Source organism: Tachypleus tridentatus, chromosome 3, assembly GCF_004210375.1.
Source record: "Tachypleus tridentatus isolate NWPU-2018 chromosome 3, ASM421037v1, whole genome shotgun sequence".
Lineage (NCBI taxonomy): Eukaryota > Metazoa > Arthropoda > Merostomata > Xiphosura > Limulidae > Tachypleus > Tachypleus tridentatus.
Window position 1 is genome coordinate 18785340 of NC_134827.1, and position 21499 is coordinate 18806838.

General features: G+C 31.5%; 1 protein-coding gene across 5 annotated transcripts in view; it reads left to right on the top strand.

Annotated features, from left to right (window-relative positions):
- The window catches only part of Rif1 (Rap1 interacting factor 1), a 92940-nt gene extending 71742 nt beyond the window's left edge, over positions 1-21198 (top strand). For 4 of the 5 annotated variants that reach the window (XM_076493249.1, XM_076493252.1, XM_076493250.1 and 1 more), the window contains 10 exons: positions 802-895; positions 3298-3474; positions 6158-6237; positions 7406-7477; positions 7668-7764; positions 9226-14379; positions 14915-15112; positions 15499-15671; positions 18960-19516; positions 19831-21198. In XM_076493249.1, the coding sequence (XP_076349364.1) occupies positions 802-895; positions 3298-3474; positions 6158-6237; positions 7406-7477; positions 7668-7764; positions 9226-14379; positions 14915-15112; positions 15499-15671; positions 18960-19516; positions 19831-20369 (7141 nt within the window). In that variant the 3' untranslated portion in view covers positions 20370-21198. The remainder of the gene's footprint in view (positions 1-801; positions 896-3297; positions 3475-6157; positions 6238-7405; positions 7478-7667; positions 7765-9225; positions 14380-14914; positions 15113-15498; positions 15672-18959; positions 19517-19830) is intronic. The other variant, XM_076493253.1, reaches the window with a different exon arrangement.
- The last annotated feature ends 301 nt before the right edge of the window (positions 21199-21499 follow it).

Sequence of the window (21499 nt, forward strand, 5' to 3'; positions counted from 1 at the left end):
AAAATTTTCAATAGGTAGTAGAAAGAGTTTGTAAGGAAGTATTATGAAAGTGGCCTCTGCTGAGTTTTATATCATGTTATCATAATATTATTTCTCTCCACCTGAAGAATATTGACAGAATTTGAAATCTATATGTTGTTACAGAGGTAGTCTATATTTTGCGAACAGTACATACTTATGAAAATTGGTAAATATTTTTTGTATGGTCTTTAGCAGAATGGGTAATGTGACAATACACTAAAATTGCTCAGTAGACAAAGACACTATAATAGCATTTATATTGTGTATCTTAAATTGTCTCTACAAACAATCAAGTGTATTGCAGTTAAACGGCATTGTTAATATTTTAATGTTAAGACTATTAAAGTATATCATAATTCTAACATTTTTTAAAATTAAATTTGCACAGATTGTTGGTGATAGATTGTTTTGGTTGATAAAAGGAACTGATTAATATTTTTTTGTTATTTAAAAGTATGACTTACTCATTTTGTTGGGAGTTGTTCTGATGATTTTGGTTCATACAGATTGATGTTTTGAACAAGTGATTGACAGTATCACTGATTCCTTACGTCATCTCTGTTGTAATTTTGGGTCAAAAGGCTGACCGATTGCTTTGGATAACGTTGTGAGAGATAATTTTAATTGACATCTTGGATCTGGTGTGTGCCAGCCTACTGTTTTGGAGGAGATAAGTGAGCTTGTTTGAAATGCAATGTGATATAGATAGGAGTTTCACTGGTGAGTGTTGGTATGGTCTGTTTTTTTACAAGGCTTCACATGATGATTTGAATTTTCCAGAAGTGTGCTGAAAAAAATTAAACCATCACTAGTTCCTGGTTTTGAGATAAGCCCAACCAGTGAAATAGATGTTTCACAAAGTCCAGCCTCTCAGGTATGTGTTGTTTTTTGGTTTTTTTTAAACCCAATATTTAAAGGTATGAATAATTTAACATTTCAAAAGCAGTTACTTTTTATGTCTTTGTATTCCACATAAGTAAAAAAAAATTGCTTTTAAAACCATGGTGGGCACAGCCTAGATAGCACATTGAGCAGCTTCATACTTAACTTGTTTTTTTTAGCTATTGTACAACTCCCCCCTTTCTCTTTCCTTTCAATCCTACATACTTTTTTATTGGCTGATAGAAATCATCCAAGTAGTAATGTTGTCAAAACTTAAGATTCAATATTACTATATATGGCTACTCTTCATTTGGTGTGTAAGTGGATATTTGTGTTCTTTTCAAGCAACCTTAATATGTATTTGTGTGTGAATTTCCAAGTGTAATTTCATTACAAGTCTCTTTCTCCCAAACCAAACTTAATTTGTGATGCCGAGACGTGTTGGCATGTTCAGAAAAAGTTTACCTAAAAACACTATTTCCATTGAAATTTTATTGTTAAGAACAGTTTTTTTGTAATTTTCAATAACTAAATCCCCAACAAAAACAAAATAATCATTATGTTAGTAAAGAATGAGCAATCATAGCTTTATCATACATGAGAATTTAGTGCTGGTTCTTGTAGAACGTACTGTGGACGTCTCGTGATTCACGTTAAATTTAGTTAAGTGGTGTGGTTGATCTGCTGATTGAAAAGTAAAATGCAAATCTGGATTGTGTTGTTATTTTTATCTTTTTGGCTTACCATGTTTATGACTGGACAAATGTCAGAATAGTCAGTCAATGACAAACAAGATATTTAAGCATCACTATAATTGAATTTGATTAGCTGTATCATGTGATGATATCCACCTGCTTGTATTTTTATGAATATGGCAGATGTTTGTATCGTTTCAGTAGAGGTAGGAAAGCATGTATTGGAAGTAACAAAATAAAAATTATGAGAAAAATTATAAATAGAAACAAGGTATAAGATACATTTTCTGTGGACTAAAATATAAAATCTGTGGAACATTGGATATTAAAAATATAGTCAAGTTTTTGTTTTTAATTTTCAAGGCATTAATTTTTCCTGTAATGAATTGAAAATCCAGGGCATTGTTGTAATTTGCAGACCCCTAACCTTTTACCCCCTTGCTCATTGTTGTGCATGCATTGGTAAAAATGGATTATTCTTTACATAACTTCTTTTAGCAACAGGTTTATAATATTAGAGCTGTTTTTATTGTACATATACACATGTGCACATACTGTTTTTTTTTACATTTTCATTTTGCGTGTTGAAAGAGTGTTTGATGCTGTCTGGATTTCCACATAAAATTTGTATTCATAATTTTTTTCATACATTTATATTAGTGTTACTTATCACTGAGGTGTTGGACTAATGAAAACTGATAGAGCTCAAAATTACAGTTCACATGTTTGAAATCAATTTACAGCCCATTTCATCAAAATTTTATATTTTTTAATTAGCAGTCACAGGATTCTTAATTTTTTCATTTCATTCAAAACTTGCTTAATTCGATTGAAACCACTGAACACATAACCACAATAACATTTTTGTGTGGGGAACTAGTACTGCAGATATTGTGTATTTTAATGATATCATGTAATAGTAGTTAATATCATAAGAGATTTGAAAAGATTTTAATTGTTACTGGCATTGTCTTTTTTGTACATCATTTTATAAAAAGCTCACCAAGACAAATTTTATTTAAGTTACTTTATTTAACCCTAAAATTGTGAGTCAATCTTATAGAAATTTCCTTTTTGGGTAGTAATTTTACTCGAGAAAATTTACTAAACCAGTTTCTCATTTACTCTGTACAAGTGTATGATTCAGTCTGCAGCTTTGAAAATTTCAAAATGTTTTGGTGTTTTTGAGAAATATTTTTCCAAAACAATAATAATTTAGCTAATGACCATTTTATTTTGATTTTATTTTGCACTGTAACAAAATAGCTTTCACCTTGTTTGTGGCATCTAAAACATGGTGCACACTTGTAGAAATAACAGTAAATGTTCTTTAGTTTTCCTGCTATTTCATTGGTTGAAATGTCAGTCACTGAATAATCTAAGACAGTGAAAGTACTTTGAATAAAAAACAACAAAGTATCTTATTCTTACTATTCCTTCTACTTCACCATTTTCTTGTCCTCTTTTCTATTCTGATAATTTTTGGTAACCTTTCTTTCTAATCTCTAAGTTTAGTGGGAAAACAGCCACTAATTTCTCTACAGTTCACTCCTAACATTAGAGTTAAAATGTTTTAAAAAACTCAACTATATTTTAAGCTGCTGTCATTATAATATTGACAAATAATCTGTGAAGTCAAAATATTTTTAAGGTAATTTAATCTTGGTTATTTATTGATTAATGTAAATTCCTTTTTCAGTCTCCAACATCTACGTTAGAAATTACACAGTTTAATGGTTTTCAGTCTCCAAAGAAAGTTGGAAGTTTCTTGAAAAAATCTGCAGAAGAATTGGAGCGTATCATTTCACCAAGAAAATCACCTGCTACTAAAAAGAAAACGTCTAAAAAGTGGAAGATTGATGAGATGAAAGACGAAGTAAGGCAGTAAATTTGTAGTTTTTGTATTTATATAATAAATTGTTAGTAATTATTGGAATCTGATATTAGTTTTAAAGAACTTGATGTGGCTGTGGAAAATAATGAAAGTTTTCGAAAAAAACCACCCCCTGTATTTTATAAGTCACGGAATAATATTGTCTTGCAAATTATGCATATAAAAAATATGTTAATTTGTATTTGTAGTTATGAAAATTTATCAATGTATACATTGAACTTTTATCTCTCGGTGAGGATACTAATGATTGTCTGAAAACTAAAATACACACACACACACACACACACACACACTGAGTAATGTTGTAATATCAGAACAGATTTAATATTCATGGAGACTTTGTAGTTAAATAACATGTTACTACTGCTGTTACAACAAGAGGAAGTAAAATTATGTATGAAAGCTAATATTTCAGTATTCCAGTTAAATAAAATTTTCAATGTCTTGGTAAACTTTTCAAGAAAATCTGTGGATATTTACTGGTACCAGGGTGTGTGAACTCCATGTTTATATATCGCGTACCTGTATCCATTTGCAAATATTTAATTTGAGTATTTACATGTGTACAGATTTCTCTGGAATTCATTGTCCAGTTGTAATCATGTATACTGTAATCTGATTCCTGAATTTTTGAATACTACATCAATTGCAACTTGAAGTTGTCAGTATAAAATTTATAATCAAATAATTCTATACTTTTCTTTTTCTTGTGTATTTATGGCTCAAATAATTTATTAATTGATTTTCATTTTGTAGTGTTAAAAACAAAGTTCAGCCATTGTTAATACTTTTTTCTTGGAACTGTAAAACTTCAAAAATTAAAATATCTTATTAAACCCTTTTGCGATGGGTTGTGGGTCAAAAGCTATATCATGATATTTCTTGACTTGCATTCAAAATTTTATTAAACTACTGTTTAATGAATTTTTGTTAATAAGTTTTGAATCAAATTATAGACTATAATTCATACTTTAATATTTTATATATACGAGTTAATTTCTTAACTTAAAAGTAAATAAAAGAAACAAAGATTGTAGTGAGTTGCATGGTATGTTAAATGCAGCACTGTTTAAAATTACATATGATTTCAAAATACTAAGTCTAGTTTTGTACAAAATAGGAACTCAAATTACTAATATTGACAGCTAGAATATAAAATAAGAACTTTGTTTTTTTATTTTACTGAGATATGGCTTATGTAGTAAATCAAACATGGTTGCTCCATTCAATTCTCCATTTTTTAAAACTGCCATTTATATACTCTTACTATAATATATCACATGTGAATAACCAATTGACAGCTTAGAATGTCCTCTTTGTGGTTTTCTTTGGTAGGTTATTCTTTAGTCTGCTCAAAGTTTCATATTTTTGTAAATGTAAATGCATTTTAGTTACTAAGCTTAATAAATTACAGTAAAATTCTATGTTATCAGTGTAGTCATTTATGGCTCTTTGGTTTCTTAACTGATATATATTCTAAAAACAAATGTTTCATCTCATTAGCTTAGCAACATATGTCCAGCACAACTGATTTCAAAGGTCATAGTGAGAAGAGATAATTGTTTGCTTTTCTTCTAGATTTATTGTCCAATAGAATTGAAATGTGACTGTATATTACAAAATACTAGTTCACTAAAACACAGCCAAGACAGGAAAGACTAAAGGTCACTTGTAAATTGATGACTAGGTAACTTGAGTGCATGTGCACCATATCAATGCAAGTTATATAATGTTAATTAGGCATGAATAGAAGGTCAGTATAATAAAAATAATATATACCCCCAAATGATAGTGCCTTATTTTTATTTTTCTTATTTTTTAATTAATTTGTTCTTTATTTTGGAAAGCAGTCACCTTCCCACAACTGTCTGCAGGCAGTGAAGGGTGATATAGATATGGGACAGTGAGAACTTGAGCACCCACATCTTGCTCTCATAACTTTGATTGTTATATCTATTGTTACTCCTTTATTTTATTACTTTATGTGAGACTGGCAAATAGAGGTTCAGACTGATAGATGGTGTATCCCCACCACAATGTGGATCCTACTTCTGGAGTCATCTCAAAAATCTAGGGTACATTTTATATCCCACACTGCAGCTGGTACTTTGGATCATTTTAATTAGTTCAGCATGTTTTGTTTAATATATATGTGTTATATAGCGTTATAAGACTTGAGCTATTTTAGAATAAACATTTGTATTTTTGTGTCATAACATATAGTCCTTCTAGTATGAAAAAAGTATTTTTTTTGTGATAGTTACAAGGTTGGTCAAGTAAAAGGCCCTACAATTAAAAAAAATTAATTTTTTTGTGTACAAAAAACTTGTAATATTTAATAAAGTGTAACAAATTTTGCTGTATTAAAACTTGTAGTGCAAATGCTTAACGGTGTAAATGTATAGACAGACTTGTGTGCATTATACTGAGCCTGTAGCGAAAGAGTTAATTTAAAAAAACAAACAACTTATGATTGTTAGAATTTTTTTAATTTTGTGTGTCCTAATGGACAAAAAAAGGACAACATATTTAACTTTCAGGTGATTTTTGCATTGTGCATAATTTAATAAAGTAACACACTAATTGAAAACATGTTTATATTATTCTACAACCTTCAAACAATTTATGTACAAGTTACTAAAGTAACACGTTTTTTTTTGTGCAGGAATTCGTTAGAATTGATTCTCCACCAAAAAAAAGAAGGATTTTAACTCAGCATCAGAAAGAAACTTTAAGGAAAAAAAGGTAACACAGGTTTTTCTTTGTTTCTTTGCAATTTATTATACTTAGATTTTTAGCTTTGTTAGATCGCTTGAAGTAATAAAATGAAGTTTTATAAAACTAATAGTAAAAACTAAAATGAGACTTTAATTATTATTTTTTTTAATTCTAGCTAATAGCATGGAACCAAAATAGCAAATTGTACCTTTAGTAAATAATATCTACTATATTTTTGGTCTTGTGTGCTTCCTTTGTTACTATCCCTATGTTCAGGTTTTTAAATTTCCACTTCTTTATTTATCTTGTATCTCAAACTCTAAGCTTGTTTGTTTACTTTTTTGTGATTTTTACTTTAAGCTATTTTATTTATATTTTATCCCTATCATCCTTTTTAAGTTATCACTTTTTAACAAATTTAAAAATTTTAAAAACAAATTTTACAGCATTTGTTTGTTTTCATTCATTTGCTAAACTTATTTTTTCTTACTTTTGAGGAGAGTGTTTCAAATAATTACATAGTGATGATGATTGTTGTTAGTTGAAACTTAACAAAATGACTTACCAACTTAAAAATTTAAATTTCATGTTCTTTATTTAACGAGTCTATTAACAAACACACACTAATATTTTTACACTTACAATTATCTGTTCCATGAATTTTACCAACAGAGTAAAAATGTTAGCAGTAATTTCTTTCTTCTCATGACTGAAGTCATTCTGAACTGGTATGCTTTATCCAGAGAGTTAAATCTTTGAGCTGTTTCAGTAGATTCTTGTTTTCCTATTCCTTGTATTAGTGTTTCTTATAATTACTAAGTCTGGGTATTTTCAAGGTAGTTGTGTAGTAATGCATATTTTTAAAGAATTGATTTGACTGGTTGGACATTATCATTTTAACTTAAAATTTTTCTCAGTGTTTAAAAGAGCAGTTAGTTGACAATTAATATTAATTAAGGTCTAAACACTAATGTTTTTCTAAAGTGCATGAAGGTTTTTAATTTTGTCTTGCTATATATTCAGAAAAGTTGTACAATAAAGTATGTAGCTTGCAGCAAAAAGTTATTTAACATATTTATTTGAATAGAAAACATAAATATACATTAGATTAGAACTCAAAATCTGCAGCATAATGTAGTCTTTATGATCGGTTCTGCAGTGAATTTTGAGACATTAAGCTTTATATGTCTTATAGTTACGTTCCAGCTCTGTATAATGATCTATCACAGGATAAATTACAAGTTCCATTTGAATCATCAATTGAAGAGTGAGTTGATTTCTTATGTTTATTTCTCTTTTTGTAAATAAACTCAAATTATAATTTGAAGAGTAAACTGATGAAATTATTTGTGTAAATGTAGATAAATTTCACATGTGAATACTAGTTATGTGTTTTGAATATGAAGAAAATATGATATAGAACATACGAAAGATAATTTTTGTTGTTCCCTTTAAAGCTCTTGCAGCACTCCACCTATTGAGCTGGATAATTATAAACCTTCCTTGGACCCAGTAGTTGTTTCAACTCATACAAGACCTTATTCTGAAAACCAGGTTTGTTGTTTATTAATATGCCTAATTTCATATCATAATACATTTATAGGATTAAAAAATCATGAAACCATATACTGCTGTATACCATGTTCCCGACATCAGCAGAAAATTAACTAACATTTGACAAAAACTAGTAACAAAATATGACATTCCAGTTAAGACCAAATTTATTCAAATACAAGGCACAAAACTAAAGTCTATACTATGTAAAAACTACACTGACAAACACCACACCAACAATATTTATAAAATACAACGTGATGACTGCCACAATTTCTATATTGGAGAAACTAGTAGAAAAATGGAAACCAGATTCAAAGAACATAAAAAGTCACCTTCTCACGTTTTTGAACACTGCAAATCAAATAAACACAACATAACCATAGAAAACACCCAAATACTAAATGAAAAAAACAAACAAATGCAAAATATAAAGAAGCCTTACTTATCCAACAACTCCAAGTCCAAAATAAACCAATACAAAGGAACACCTTTATACCTATATTAATAAATATAATCAAATATCTAAGCACACCCTCTACATTCTTACACTCAATTACACAACCACCTTCAAACATGTGGTCAGCTATCGGTCAGTTATCTCTTTCTTTCTTTGTGAACCTGAAGATGATCGAAGAAGGTCTAAATGTTGTTTGCTCCTCTACATAAAAATTTTTTCAACCCATATTAGTCATTTTTACATGTATATTTTTCTCGTCATCACGGTTTATAGAAATTTTATTAGACAAAATTCACATTTCTGAGGTCACATGGTATATTTGTTCATTAATAAAAGTATTGTAATTTGTAAATGTATTTTTTACCCCCAAATGAGTTGAAGTATGTTGTATGAAAAAAACAAGTGTCTTCAAAAAGATATTGAAATTATTTAGTTACTTATATAAAAACCAGAGTGTGTGTGTGTGTGTTATGGTGTGATGCCACTTTATTTTTCAAAATAGGAAGAATTATAAAAACCAAAGTGCCAGATAGAATGGTTTAATAATTTTCTACCCATTTGCTTATCAAGTTTGATTTCACAAAATTTATTTCATCTATCTATAAAATATGAGATTAGGGTAGATTATGGGATGATAGTGGTAATACCTACCTGTCATTTTTGATGGTCTGTATGCTAGTTTTATTATAATTATCCAGTGATCAACATTAAGTTTGTTTGTTTTTTTCACAGTAGAAATTTAAATTATTTCGTTAAACATAATACACAAAACTAAGTTTCAAAATTGTGATATTTAACATTCATCTCAGCATATAGAAAAGACAGGAGTTCTTGATTTATATTCTAACTTGTCAATTTTCAATTTAATTTTGAATGCTAGTCAACAAATGTGATATGGTTTTTGAAGAAACTGAATCCCTCATGATATGGTTAAACAACTTAGTGTCTCAACTTACATGAAATAAAATTTTATTTCATTAAAATTATAAATTTATTGACAGATTCCTCCATCCACTGATAGCATACATCCTGAAGTCAAAAATATAAATTTGAGAAAGAAGAAAGTGAGATTTTCTTATTCTCTAGACAACCCTGACACTGAAGTGGTTAAAGAAACCCCTAAAGAACCTACTGGTGTGGTACTACAGCAGAATACATCACCAAAGAATAATTGTTCAATTCAGGAAGTGGAGCTGGACTCACTGGACTCTGAACAAGTACCTGTAGTTTCAAGTGATTTTGAGATGAAACAGGGCTGTCCTTCTTCATCCAACCTCTCAACAAACTTGCAGGAATTGAAGAAAATGGAGAATACTGCAACAAAAACAGCGTTAGAAAGGATGAGTGAAAAGACAACAGGACCCCAAATTATTGATCTAGAAATTTGTAAAATACCAGATGAAAGCTTACCTATGATGTCACAGAGAAATTCCGTTGCAGAGGTCAAACTTAACAAGAAACATGGTACCTCACCTGACACGTCACGTCTTATTATTACAATGGGTCAGAATTCTGAGGAAGTGATTGTTCCACGTTTAGCAAAGCATGATCATAAAATTTTGGGTGGAGCTATACTAGGTGTGAGGAAATTATCTAAAACTGAGTTAGATATAGCGAGTCATTCAGTGGAAGCTAAAAATGATAAAGAATTTAAACAGCATGAGAACAGTGAAGACCAATGTATACAGCTAGATGCAGAAGATGCACTAGAAACCCATACTGTATTATGTAATGGAGATTCTGAATTGAATCTCCAAGGAAAAAATACAGATCTTGAAAGCAGTTACAATGAGTCTTCAGATTTTATTGCATGTGAAAAAGCTCTTAAGAAATTGCAAAAGCCATTTCCTTGTAAAAGAAAAAAGAAGAGTACAAAAGTACATTCTTTCTCTAACTTTGATAAGGGCAAAAATCTTTCTGAGAAATGTGAAAATGAAATAGACAACAAAAAACAAGTTAATGGAACTCTAGATTCATCTGAGCCACAGCAATTACCTGTGTTAGAATCCAAGATATCAAAGAAGCATCATGGAGATTCATCAGAAAATAAAGATACAATGAAAATAAACAAGCCCAGCAGTAAAAAACCCAAAGTAATTAAAACATCTTGTAAATTATGTGGCAAAAATTCTAAAAAGCATAATAGAAAATCTAAGATAACAAAAGGTAAATCTTCTAGGAAAAAGAAAGTATCTAAAAACATTGATATTAATTCAGAAGAAAATATTTCTTCAAATGCACAGCTCAGTCAGAATGAATCTTTAAGCTTAAATTGCTCATCTTCCCAAAATAAAGAGAATTTACCAAGTAGAAGTTCAATCACACAGTCTGATTTGGAGAATAATGTAACTGTTGTTGATGAAACACAAGAAAATTTTAAAGTTTCACAGAATATTGGTTCCTTAGATGTTACAGACCACAGTGTTGGGGCTTGTACGAATAAAGGTAAAAGACATTCAAAAATGAAACATTTAGACTTTCAGAAAAGCAAACAGTCACTAGTACAAACACGATTGACTAATAACTGTAATGTGTTGTCGTGCAATACTGATGATGATGGGGTTTTGATAGAAGTTGGAATGTCTCAGAAAAAAAAAGTAAAACACAAAAAATCAACTGGAAAAAAAGGCAGAAAAAAATCACGTATAGACAATTCAAACAAAACTGAAATAGATTTATCTGAAGAAAGTGTACAAGTTTCTAACTTAAGTGAAGATGGTACAGATGTTTTTGATGATCACTGGTGTAAATCATTACTACAAGTAACTAGTAAGGAGAAAAATAGTCGATGTAGATCATCAAAGAAAAAAAAGTCATCACTTGTTTTCCTAAAATTCAGTAATGCTGGCAATGATGAGATAAAAGACATTCAGGAAAGTGAAGATGTAATTCCAAGTTCACAGAGCTCAACAGAGAGTACCAAAATTGTTCATTGTACAGATGTAACTGTTTCAGAGAAGTACTTGCATGAAGATGAAAGTATCTCATCTCAGAAGCTTCTTGGAGATATTCTGAAAGGATCTTGTTCACCAAAAGAACAGATAACTTCTGATAATACACCAACTTGCAATCTTGCTAACCAAGCAGTCATAGGGCAAGAAGAACCAGTTGAGTGTGGTTTTGACACAGCTGAAGAATCTGCACTGAAGGATGTGAAAGAAAACAAAGAGAAAAACAATGATTTGCATAACTCTCAAAATAATCAACAAACCTGGGAAGAGAACAGTTTATTAGTTTCTTCTGACACAAGTAATGAGGTTGAGGTCCCTAAAAGGAGGAGAGGCCGTCCAAAAAAGAACTTGAGCAACAACACTGCAGGTGAAGTAGCCAGTACTGTTGACATTAATTGTCAACCACTTAAACAGATTCAGGCAGTTTTGAATAATGGAGAGGATGAAAAAAGTGGCAAGATGTTATCCTCTTCTCTCCACTTCAGTAGCGAAGAACAGTGTGGTAATGGAACTTGTCATAATGGGCAGATTCTCGAGGAAAAACATGAAAATCTCTATCAACCTCTTGAAATTACTGTGAGTGTGAGTAGTAGTGGTAACTCTCAGGATAATTTCAACCAAACTACAGAAAGTCAGAGAAGTATTTTGGAAGCTGTTACTGATGAAACATCTAGCATTCATTTGGGAGCTGGGGTTGCATCCAATTTAACTCGTAGAAAAAGTGAAAGTAATATACTTTTGTCATCAAATATGTTTGGTGGGGAGAAGAGACAAAATGTGATGGAGGAAAAAAAACAACAGACTGAGAGGAGGAGGAGTGAAAGAGTTCATCAAAAATCATGTGCTGGAAAGCTGGATTTAGACAGTGAAGTTCTTAGTGTGAATATAGAAACAAAAAACTATTCTAATTATGATAGTAATAGTTTTCGAGCATCAAAAGTAACAGCTCTGGGTTTAATTGCATCAACATGGAAAGATACTTTGGATAAAAGTAAAAGTCAGTTAATTATAGGTAGCAGTGGTAATAAAATTGAGAACATTACTAAGATTTCAACTAAACGCAAATCTGTGAAAGAAATAAAAATGTCTCATCACCGAAGATCATCTCCATTGGTAGTTACACTAATGGCAGATAAGAGTTTTCTTTCCAATAAAAGTAAGAATGAACAGATATGTGTAAACACAAGTAATGACACTAACAAGTTATACAAAGTGAGTAATAAGTCTGCAGAAGATTCACAATCCAAAGATCTTGCTGAATTTCCTGAAGAGATGGATGTCTGTACTGGCATAAATAATGAACAAAGCTTGCCTGTTGGAGGTAAAACTTCTTTGGATCAAACTTGCACTACAGATGTAGCCTACCATGATTCAGGTGAGGAGTTGTTTCTAGCAGTGAAAACTCCAGTTGAAATTCTTTCTACAGGTACAGTGGCTCACAACTTAAGTGACATTTCTTCTGCAACTAATTTGATCAGTGGTCCATGTAAAAGGTTATCCACAGATGTAAGGAATTCTGCAGTTGTTATACCTACAGCTGTAAAATATCAAGATCCAAATGAAAATTCCAAAGCCAAAGACATTGAGTATTCACATGAACAGGATTTTTCACAAAGCTCTGTTCAAGATGATGTTAAAAAATCTGATGAAAATTTCTGTGAGAAAAATCATTCTGAAAATACAAATATAACTAAAGATTGTAATGAACTTGTTACAGAATTGGAAGAGAAAAAGTGTGATTCCATAAGAGGTGAAAAACAAGATAGCGTGTTAGTAGACAGGTGTTTGGGAAGTTACGAATTTTTTCAGAGTGAACAAGAACAAACACCAGAAACCAAAAAGGTAGTAGATATCAGTCCCTTGACAAGTTCCAAACTTCAAAAATTAACAAAAGGTGATAGATCAGGAAGACTGAAAAGTAAAGAGTTGTTTTCTCAAACATCAGACATGAACAAAATGCCATCATCCAAAGAGAAAGATCTACCATCAGAAAATGTGCAGATTAATGGTTCTCTTGAACAGTTTATGCCATTGTGTCAGTACATATCCAATATTGGAGTAGCAGAAGAAAAGGATACTACTGCTGTAGTTGAAGAGATGGATGATATTTTGAAGACAAACACAGATGGGCTTTCTGAAAATGTTACACCATCGCCTCAGCTACTACAAAATGGTGAATCAAAGAAAAAAGCTGTTATCGGAGCTAAGAAACGCAAAATGAGCAGTGGTGCAACAACTTCTCCAGTTGTTTATCGGCTTATTCTTCGCAATAAGGAAATTTCAAACTGCCCAGACTCTGATAGAAAAAACAGTGTGAGAAAATCATGTTCATCTGATAATACTACTCAAGTTGGTAGGCAAAGGAGATCGTGCAGGAAGCAAAACAAAAACAACACAAAACTGAACAATTCAGATGCTCAGGAAGAGTCTTCAGGAAACATTGATAAAAATAATTCTTCTAAAGGTAATGATAATGACAAGCAGCATCTCAACATGCCTTGTGCCAATACAGATACGTTCAGTCAGGTATGGAAGGAAGTGGATAAATCGAATGCATCCTTAGATAGTTTTAAGCACTTGGAAGAATCAAGCTTGTCATTACAACTTGAGCCACATTTACCAAAAGAGGTCTCACCAAGTAAAGAAAAAACTTTCAAGGCTATTCTGTGCCATGAAAAATGTAAAACTTCTGTTTTAGTTGACCAAAAGGAAGTTTCACAAACAAATGAAATTAGTCCTGTTGCAGTACAAACTGTGGAGAACAATTTGTCTACATGTTCAATTTCTCATGTGACTGCCTCAGAACAATCTAGTTTAACCAAATTATGTGGCCAAAATCTGAACCTCCCTTCTAGTAAAGACAACAGTTCAACTTCAGCATCTTTCAGTAAGAAAGATCCAGGGACTGGTTTCTCTGTTTCTCCGCTGTCTCGAAGCCAAAAAATACTCCAAGCAGCTATAAAAAATATATCAGGGTCCCCACAAAATAACAATGAAAAGCTTCGAGACAAAGTGCAGTCTAACTCTTCAGTTTCACCTTCTGAAATTTCTAAGCAGCATATCCTAGATTCTGCATACTGTTCATCACCTGCCAGTTCACCTCCAAAATGGTTGAAACATGTTTATTCTCCTACAGCATCACCTAGTGCTGGAATCCTCAAGAAGAGAGTCTTGAAAAGTGGATCTCCCTCTTCCCCTTCCAAGGTTAAAAAAAAAGTTTCATCATATATTGTTTTATTTTTTTTATTAATTAACTTTAAATGCTTCAAAACATTACATGCCAGGTAAGCAAGCTAAGTTACTGAATTCTTTGAAAAGGTAGCTGCTGTAACTAGGTACAAAAGCTTAATCTGAGCAGTATGTTTTGTGTACCTTCCAAGTGTTTTAGAAAAGCTGAGATTTTGTTTGTAATATTGTGTTTATAACTTCATGACCATGAAGTACTTGTGATTTAAGTCAATATTTTATCCTCTCTGCTATACTATACTATATAGTATTATTAGATTCATAAATGTTTTTTATTGTTTTTGTTCTTTATTTTTTAAAGATAAGTTCAGTCATACAGTTTATAATTAGTTTCTGTGTAAATACTGTGGCCAGTATGTAAAGTTTTCAGTTGTGAAATACATTCAATTTACATTTATGACACTTTCTTTATAGCTGATATAAATATTGTGTAATAATTAAAAATTATGACAAAGGCTTAAGTTAAAAGACACTGCTTCTTCCTTTTCTTTAGCAACGGAAAGTTTCTTTTGCTGTTCCTCCAGTTCAGTCCGAAGTAGAGTTTGAAGTATCACCGAAAAAAGGCCGAATCACGGGCCGTGTCAGTAGATGTCTGGAATTAACTCATGGGAAGAACAAATCAAAATCTTCTCCCTCAGATGGTAAAATGTTCAGTTCACCAAAGAAAATGAACATGGAATTTACAGACAAGGTTTTTACTTTTACCACAATTTTGTTTCATCTAAATAGCCTGCAGACATTTCCTCCTGTTGTGTAATCAGTATGAATTAGTTTATTTCAGAACTGTTGAACTTACATTTTAACACCAAGCTCAGAGTGAAAACTATTAAAATATTACTTCTGTATTACTTCTCTCTTCTCAGAGTTTATTTTATAATAAACTTGTGGATAAGACAGCTATAAGGTAATTTGCTTGGTTTATACATGGTACTGTATTTTGCATAAGTCAAATGTGTATGTGTACAAAGTGTGCTATGAGAAAATATTATGTATGCTAAACTTGCTATAAGTAGACTACAGTTTAGCTCAAAAGCCTTTAAATGAGTAAAACTGTTCCACATGTATTTTTGGCATCAGGATGACATATCTCAATCACCAGCCACATCTTCACAAAGTCTGCAACACTCTTCTGAAGGCTATCAAAGCTCACCATCTCTTCAGATAAATAGCCAGGAACCTATCTGTTCAGACCTTCTGGATTGCCCTGATCATGTTGAACTGATTTTACATCAGCTTACATCTACTATTTGGTATGTAGCACTGAATTGAACTGATTAAGTTTCTGCTTCTACATTGTCTGATATGTAAGTTCTGAATGTTTTGTGTTTCTCAAGTATTACTGAGTTGTCCAGCTGAGCTGTATTTCATGATATAAAGGACTTTTTAGTGTAGATATTAATATATGTATTTTTTGAGGAAATATTTTTATTCAGTTTTATTCATAACAAGAGAATTAAAAGTAAATGTATGAAAAGTTTACAGTCATGTGAAAAAGCTAGGATACCCTATGAAAGCCTGTGTATTTTTGTAACATTTCTGGATATACAGATATTTAATCTCAATTTTAACAATACTGAGAGATTATAGGAATATAACTAAACAATTAAAACTGAACAAAGGACTTTTCAAGATTTTCTGAAAATGTAATTCAACAAAAATGCATATTCTAACTGAGGAAATAGTTAGGACACCCTACCCCTTAATAGCTAGTATTACCCCCTTTGGCTGAAATAACTGCAGTGAGATGCTTCTTGTAGCCATCTACCAGTCTCTGACATTAGTTTGAAGAAAGTTTGCCCCACTCCTCAATGTAGAATTCTGTCAGCTGTGAGATGTTTGAGGGGTTTCTTGCATGTACAGCCCGTTTCAAGTCGCTCCATAACATCTCAATGGGATTAAGATCTGCACTTTGACTCAGCCATTCCAGGACTCTCCATTTCTTTGTTTTCAGCCGGTCCTTGGTGGATTTACTGGTATGTTTTGGGTTATTGTCGTGTTGCAGGGTCCAGTTCTGCTTCAGCTTTAATTTTCTTACAGATGGACTTGCATGTTCCTCAAGCACCCTCTGATACACAGTAGAATGCATGGTGGATTCTATGATAGTGAGCTGTCCAGGTCCTGCTGCACCAAAGCAGCCCCAAACCATGACACTTCCACCTCCATGCTTCATAGCTGGTATGAGGTTCTTTTCCTGGAATGCTGTATTTGGTTTACACCAAACATGTCCTGTTCTGGTGTCCAAATAATTCAATTTTGGACTCATCTGTCCAAAGAACATTAATCCAGAAGTCCTGGTCTTTGTCTACATTCTCTCTGGCAAACTTCAGTCTGGCCTTGATGTTTCTCTTAGAGAGCAAAAGTTTCCTCCTTGCACATCTCCCATGCAAGTTAAACTTTGCAGTCTTTTTCTGATTTAGAGGCATGCACTTTCACATCAACAGTAGCCAGAGCCTGCTGTAGGTCCCGTGATGACATGTTGAGGTGTTTTCTGGACAGTGGAATTGCTGATTTCAAAATCCTTTGGGATCTTTTTAAATCCCTTACCAGACTCATAAGCTGCTACAATTTTCTTTCTGAAGGCCTCAGACAGCTCTTTTGCTCTCACCATGATGCTCTCTCTCACTTTAACAGTCAGGAGCACACGAGACTAAATGTCTGAGGTTTAAATAGAGCTAACCCCATTCAAAATGCTGAGTAATGATATTCTAATCATGTGCACCTGGTGTGATACACCTGTTTGTGAATTGAGCCATTTTAAGTGGTAATAAATGTGTGGGTGTCCTAACTATTTCCTCAGTTAGAATATGCATTTTTGTAGAATTACATTTACAGAAGATTTGAAAAGTCTTTTCTTTAGTTTTAATTGTTTACTTATATTCTTATAATCTCTCAATATTGTTAAAATTGAGATTAAATATCTATATATCCAAAAATGTTACAAAAATACACAGGCTTTCATAGGGTGTCCTAACTTTTTCACATGACTGTAATTATGTAATTCAGTAAGTGTCATACATTGTTTATAAAAGACAAATAATTGATTTTGAGATTACAAAATGCCATCTGAAATTTATTGATGTCAAATACATATAGTGGGCAGGCAATTTAGTGATAAACATATAAATAGTATGAAAAGTGTAGGAAACTGCAGACAGACAAAGAGTACACACAAAACAAAGTAAACTCACTTAAAAGAGACGTTTGGACAAAGAAAGAAAGCCTAATGATTAATATAGGCCTAGTGGTTGATATGTAGTAGAATGAGACTAATGGTGTTAAAAGAGATAAGAATAGTTTATTTTATCAGAGTTCTAAAGCTGTTGAACCTGTCTGTGTGGACTTTCTAAAAAAGTACAAGTTTATTGTAAGTAGACCTAAATATGAAAAAGGAGCAGATGGTTTCAGTATTATAGGATATAACTGCAATAACTCAATGAGATGTAAGTGAACTATGGTTAGATAGATTGGTGATATTAATAGAGAAAAATAGTTTGGCTTGTCAACTGAAATTGAAGTAATTGAGTAGGCATAAGTGGATTTTTGAGAAGAAAAGAAGTATCATTGTAAGGTATTTGATATGCCTGTGATTATTTATAGTGTAAAGAATTTGTTGTATGTATGTTAAACTAGTTTCATGTATATAATATTAAATGTTCATATTTTTTGATATATAATGAAAGATGTAACACATTAACAACATTTTCAAGAGGGACGTCTTTTTGTCCACCCTCTGTATATATATTATTATGAAAACAAGTGAAGTGAATGCTGTTAATTTATTGTTGAATTTATTGTCAAGAAGTTTCAGACACCTACTGTAGAAGAATCCTTAGCCCAAAAACAACACCTGTATAAAATATATGTATTTTGCTACTACCCAAAGTATAAATTCCTGGCATTGTATTTCACAGTTTATACATAATTTGGTGATTCATAAAGTATATTTAAATTAAATTTTGCAAATAGAAAATAACCTATATAGCTGTAAAGTACTGTTAAGTATTTATAAATGTTTAGTTGGTAACATAGATTGTTTTAAAGATTGGTTGTTGTTTTTCAAAAAATTCAATGTAGTATTGATGTAAGGGTATCATCTCTTGACTTTTCATTATATTTATTGCTAAAGTGAGAGTGAGATTTATTTGGTGATCATACGGATTATTGGTTATTGTATCTTAGTGCTGTATGTTGTAACTTGATAATTGCATTATCAACTATTTGGCTGATTAGTGTCAAAATACAGATAAACTGTTTTTCTAGTTTTATTAATTTAATTGTTGGACATTTAAACTAGACAGTGGATGCATTGTTAATAAGTACCACACTTGTAGCAATATGTTCACAAGTACCTGTTGTCTTGTAGAAGTTTAGTAAGCATCTAACTTGAAAACGTGAGTGAACAAATATCATGTTTATCTCTAAAGTAGATTGTTATATGATAAATGAAAGGTATTGTAAGTCTAGAGTTGCACATAAGAACCTTTTTATTTTATGTAAACATTTTGCGTCGTTATTTTAACATGCAAGAGTTTTTATAGGGCTCGAGGTTTATTGCAACTCATTCAAGCTCAAAACATCAAGACCATTGGAGAGTTTAGTGCCTTGACTGCTCCTGACATTCAGAAACTTCCAATAATATCACCAAAAGTTGAGACTACTAGAAATGTATTAAATAATTATTTGCTACAGTGGCAAAAAAAAAATCAGAATAGGGAAGATACTCTGAAAACGGAATCAGGTGTACAATCAGAACCAATAACTGAAGATTCCAAACCAGCTTGTCCTGTTTTACCATCAACAGAACCATTTTCAGTTGATCCAAATGTAAACTTGGTAAACTCCATAGATGAAAGTGAAAATCTTTATAGTGAGGGGAAGCAGTCAGGATTAGATAATACAGAGGCCATGAGTTCTACAAGTGCTTCTAGTCATAGGATTGTTTCAAACAGTGGATGTGTATTGGGGATTGAAGGAAACTTGGAAAACCAAAAAACCAAAGATATTTCATTTGCTAGTAAGGATACAATTCCTCAACCTGATCTGCTTAGTGTGGAGGATATGCTTGCCGAGATGTTTCCTGATGAAAAAGAAACAGGTGAGTGTGTGTAAGGGTTACGTTATTTTATTTTATTTTTTTAGTCTTGATATCTTGATAAACATTTCATCCTGGCCTTCAAACATGAAGGGATTTTGTACAAAGAAATATAAACAAGTAAAGTCTAATTTATTATTCTTATAATATTTGTTTGTGTTAATCAAATTGTTGTGAAAAAATATTATAAGGTAGTTTTGAACTGCTAAAAAATACTTTGATCAGTTTTATTTACTTTCAATATGGAATACTCAGTTTTTATATCAAAACTATTATGTCTATAAACACTGAGTGAAACAGACATTTGTATTTCACAGATAAAGAAAATGGCAAATATATAAATTTGAGTGTGACAGATGAGAAAACAAACCCTAATGAAAGTTATTCTGACAAGTCGAGTCTTTTGTCAAAATTTGTTTTATCCATGTCGAGGGAAAATCCTAAGGATAGTGAAGAAATGGATTTAGTGAGTGCCAGTGGTAAAATTCTCTTGTTAGATGCATCAGAAATAACTGACAACAAGGTTTCATCACCAGTTAATGGTGTATCTATTGCCTCTTCTCCTTTGTATACAGGTATAACTAGTAATATTGAAAATGGAAAAGAAAGACAACAAGAGAATGGTGCACTACAATCAAAAGAAATTAGGTGTGATGCCATACCTTCTTCATCTGCTGCAAGTATCTGTGAAGAAGCTGTAAAAAGTCCTCAAAAAAAATTGGAGAATGTTGATAAGTTATGGACTTTATTCACTCCACAGGTTATTGAAAATCTCACTACTGTTGAAATAATTAAGATGATCAACATGCTATCTAAAGTAGCACTAGCTAGGAACACAGAAAATATGTCCTCATAACTCATGTCAAAATGGAAATGTTTGGAAAGATCGTGTTAGAAGAAAATACAAACATTTCAACTTCAGTTCTTTTAACATTTTCTGCTTTAAACATAACATTTTTCGATTGAACCATTAAAGGTTCATGTAATATCTTGAAGTTACTTAAGCTTTAGACTTTACTCAGAATCTGAAAACGGAAATTGAATAGCCTGTTTGGTGCTTGCAAGGTAAAAAGTTTACAACACAATATACATGTTTTAATTGATTCAATTAAATGAAGAATGTTTTAACAAAATGCGCAATGTTTTTTATGTGACTTTTTGAGGACTTTGTATAACACATAAAGCATTGTTTCGTACATTTTTTATACGAGTGGCTGTGAATTGTTAAAATTTTGATATCTGAGTTGTTTAAATCTTTTTAAAGAGAATGTTAGACTTAGTAAAATATACAAAGTGCAAAGGTTTTCTAAAGTGTGAAAATAATCTGAAATTACCAAGCACGATATACAGAAAGTTGGCCCTTTTTAAACTGATGTTGATGTTAAGTGTTTTTTTTTTTTAATAAACAGCTTCTGTGAAGAATTATACCCATTTTAAGTATTATCATTTCCTATGAGCACTTGACTAAAACAACCTTTTACACCATTCTAAGTGTTTCAGTTTTGAAGCATGAAACTGTTTGACTTTAGCTCAACCACAAATTTATCGGTCAAACTCAAAATTTTTGTAATGGTGAAAATGTTAGTGTATCCTTTGTAGAACCAAGATGTTGATTCAATGTTTAGCTTTTTTTTTTTAACTAAGTTTGTATATTTTTAAATAAAATTATATATACCCAACATACAGCACTGCATTTATCTTTTATTCGTTTACATATGTGAAATAGAGTTTTCTCTGCATGATACTTTTTAATGTGAAAGTTAAATGCTAGTGGGCAGTTTGTCACATTGCCTTCTGTTCAATGCAGCTTTAAATATTTGTATTTCACTGAATTCAAATAGGTACTTCCATAACATTATTATGTATATAAACATTTGTCACCACATTCACCAAGTCATCTCTGTAAAGGTTTGTATGGCATTCAGTGGTTCTTCCCTGAATTATAAATCAGTTTTATCACATTAGTTGCAAGCTCTCCTTGTTTGA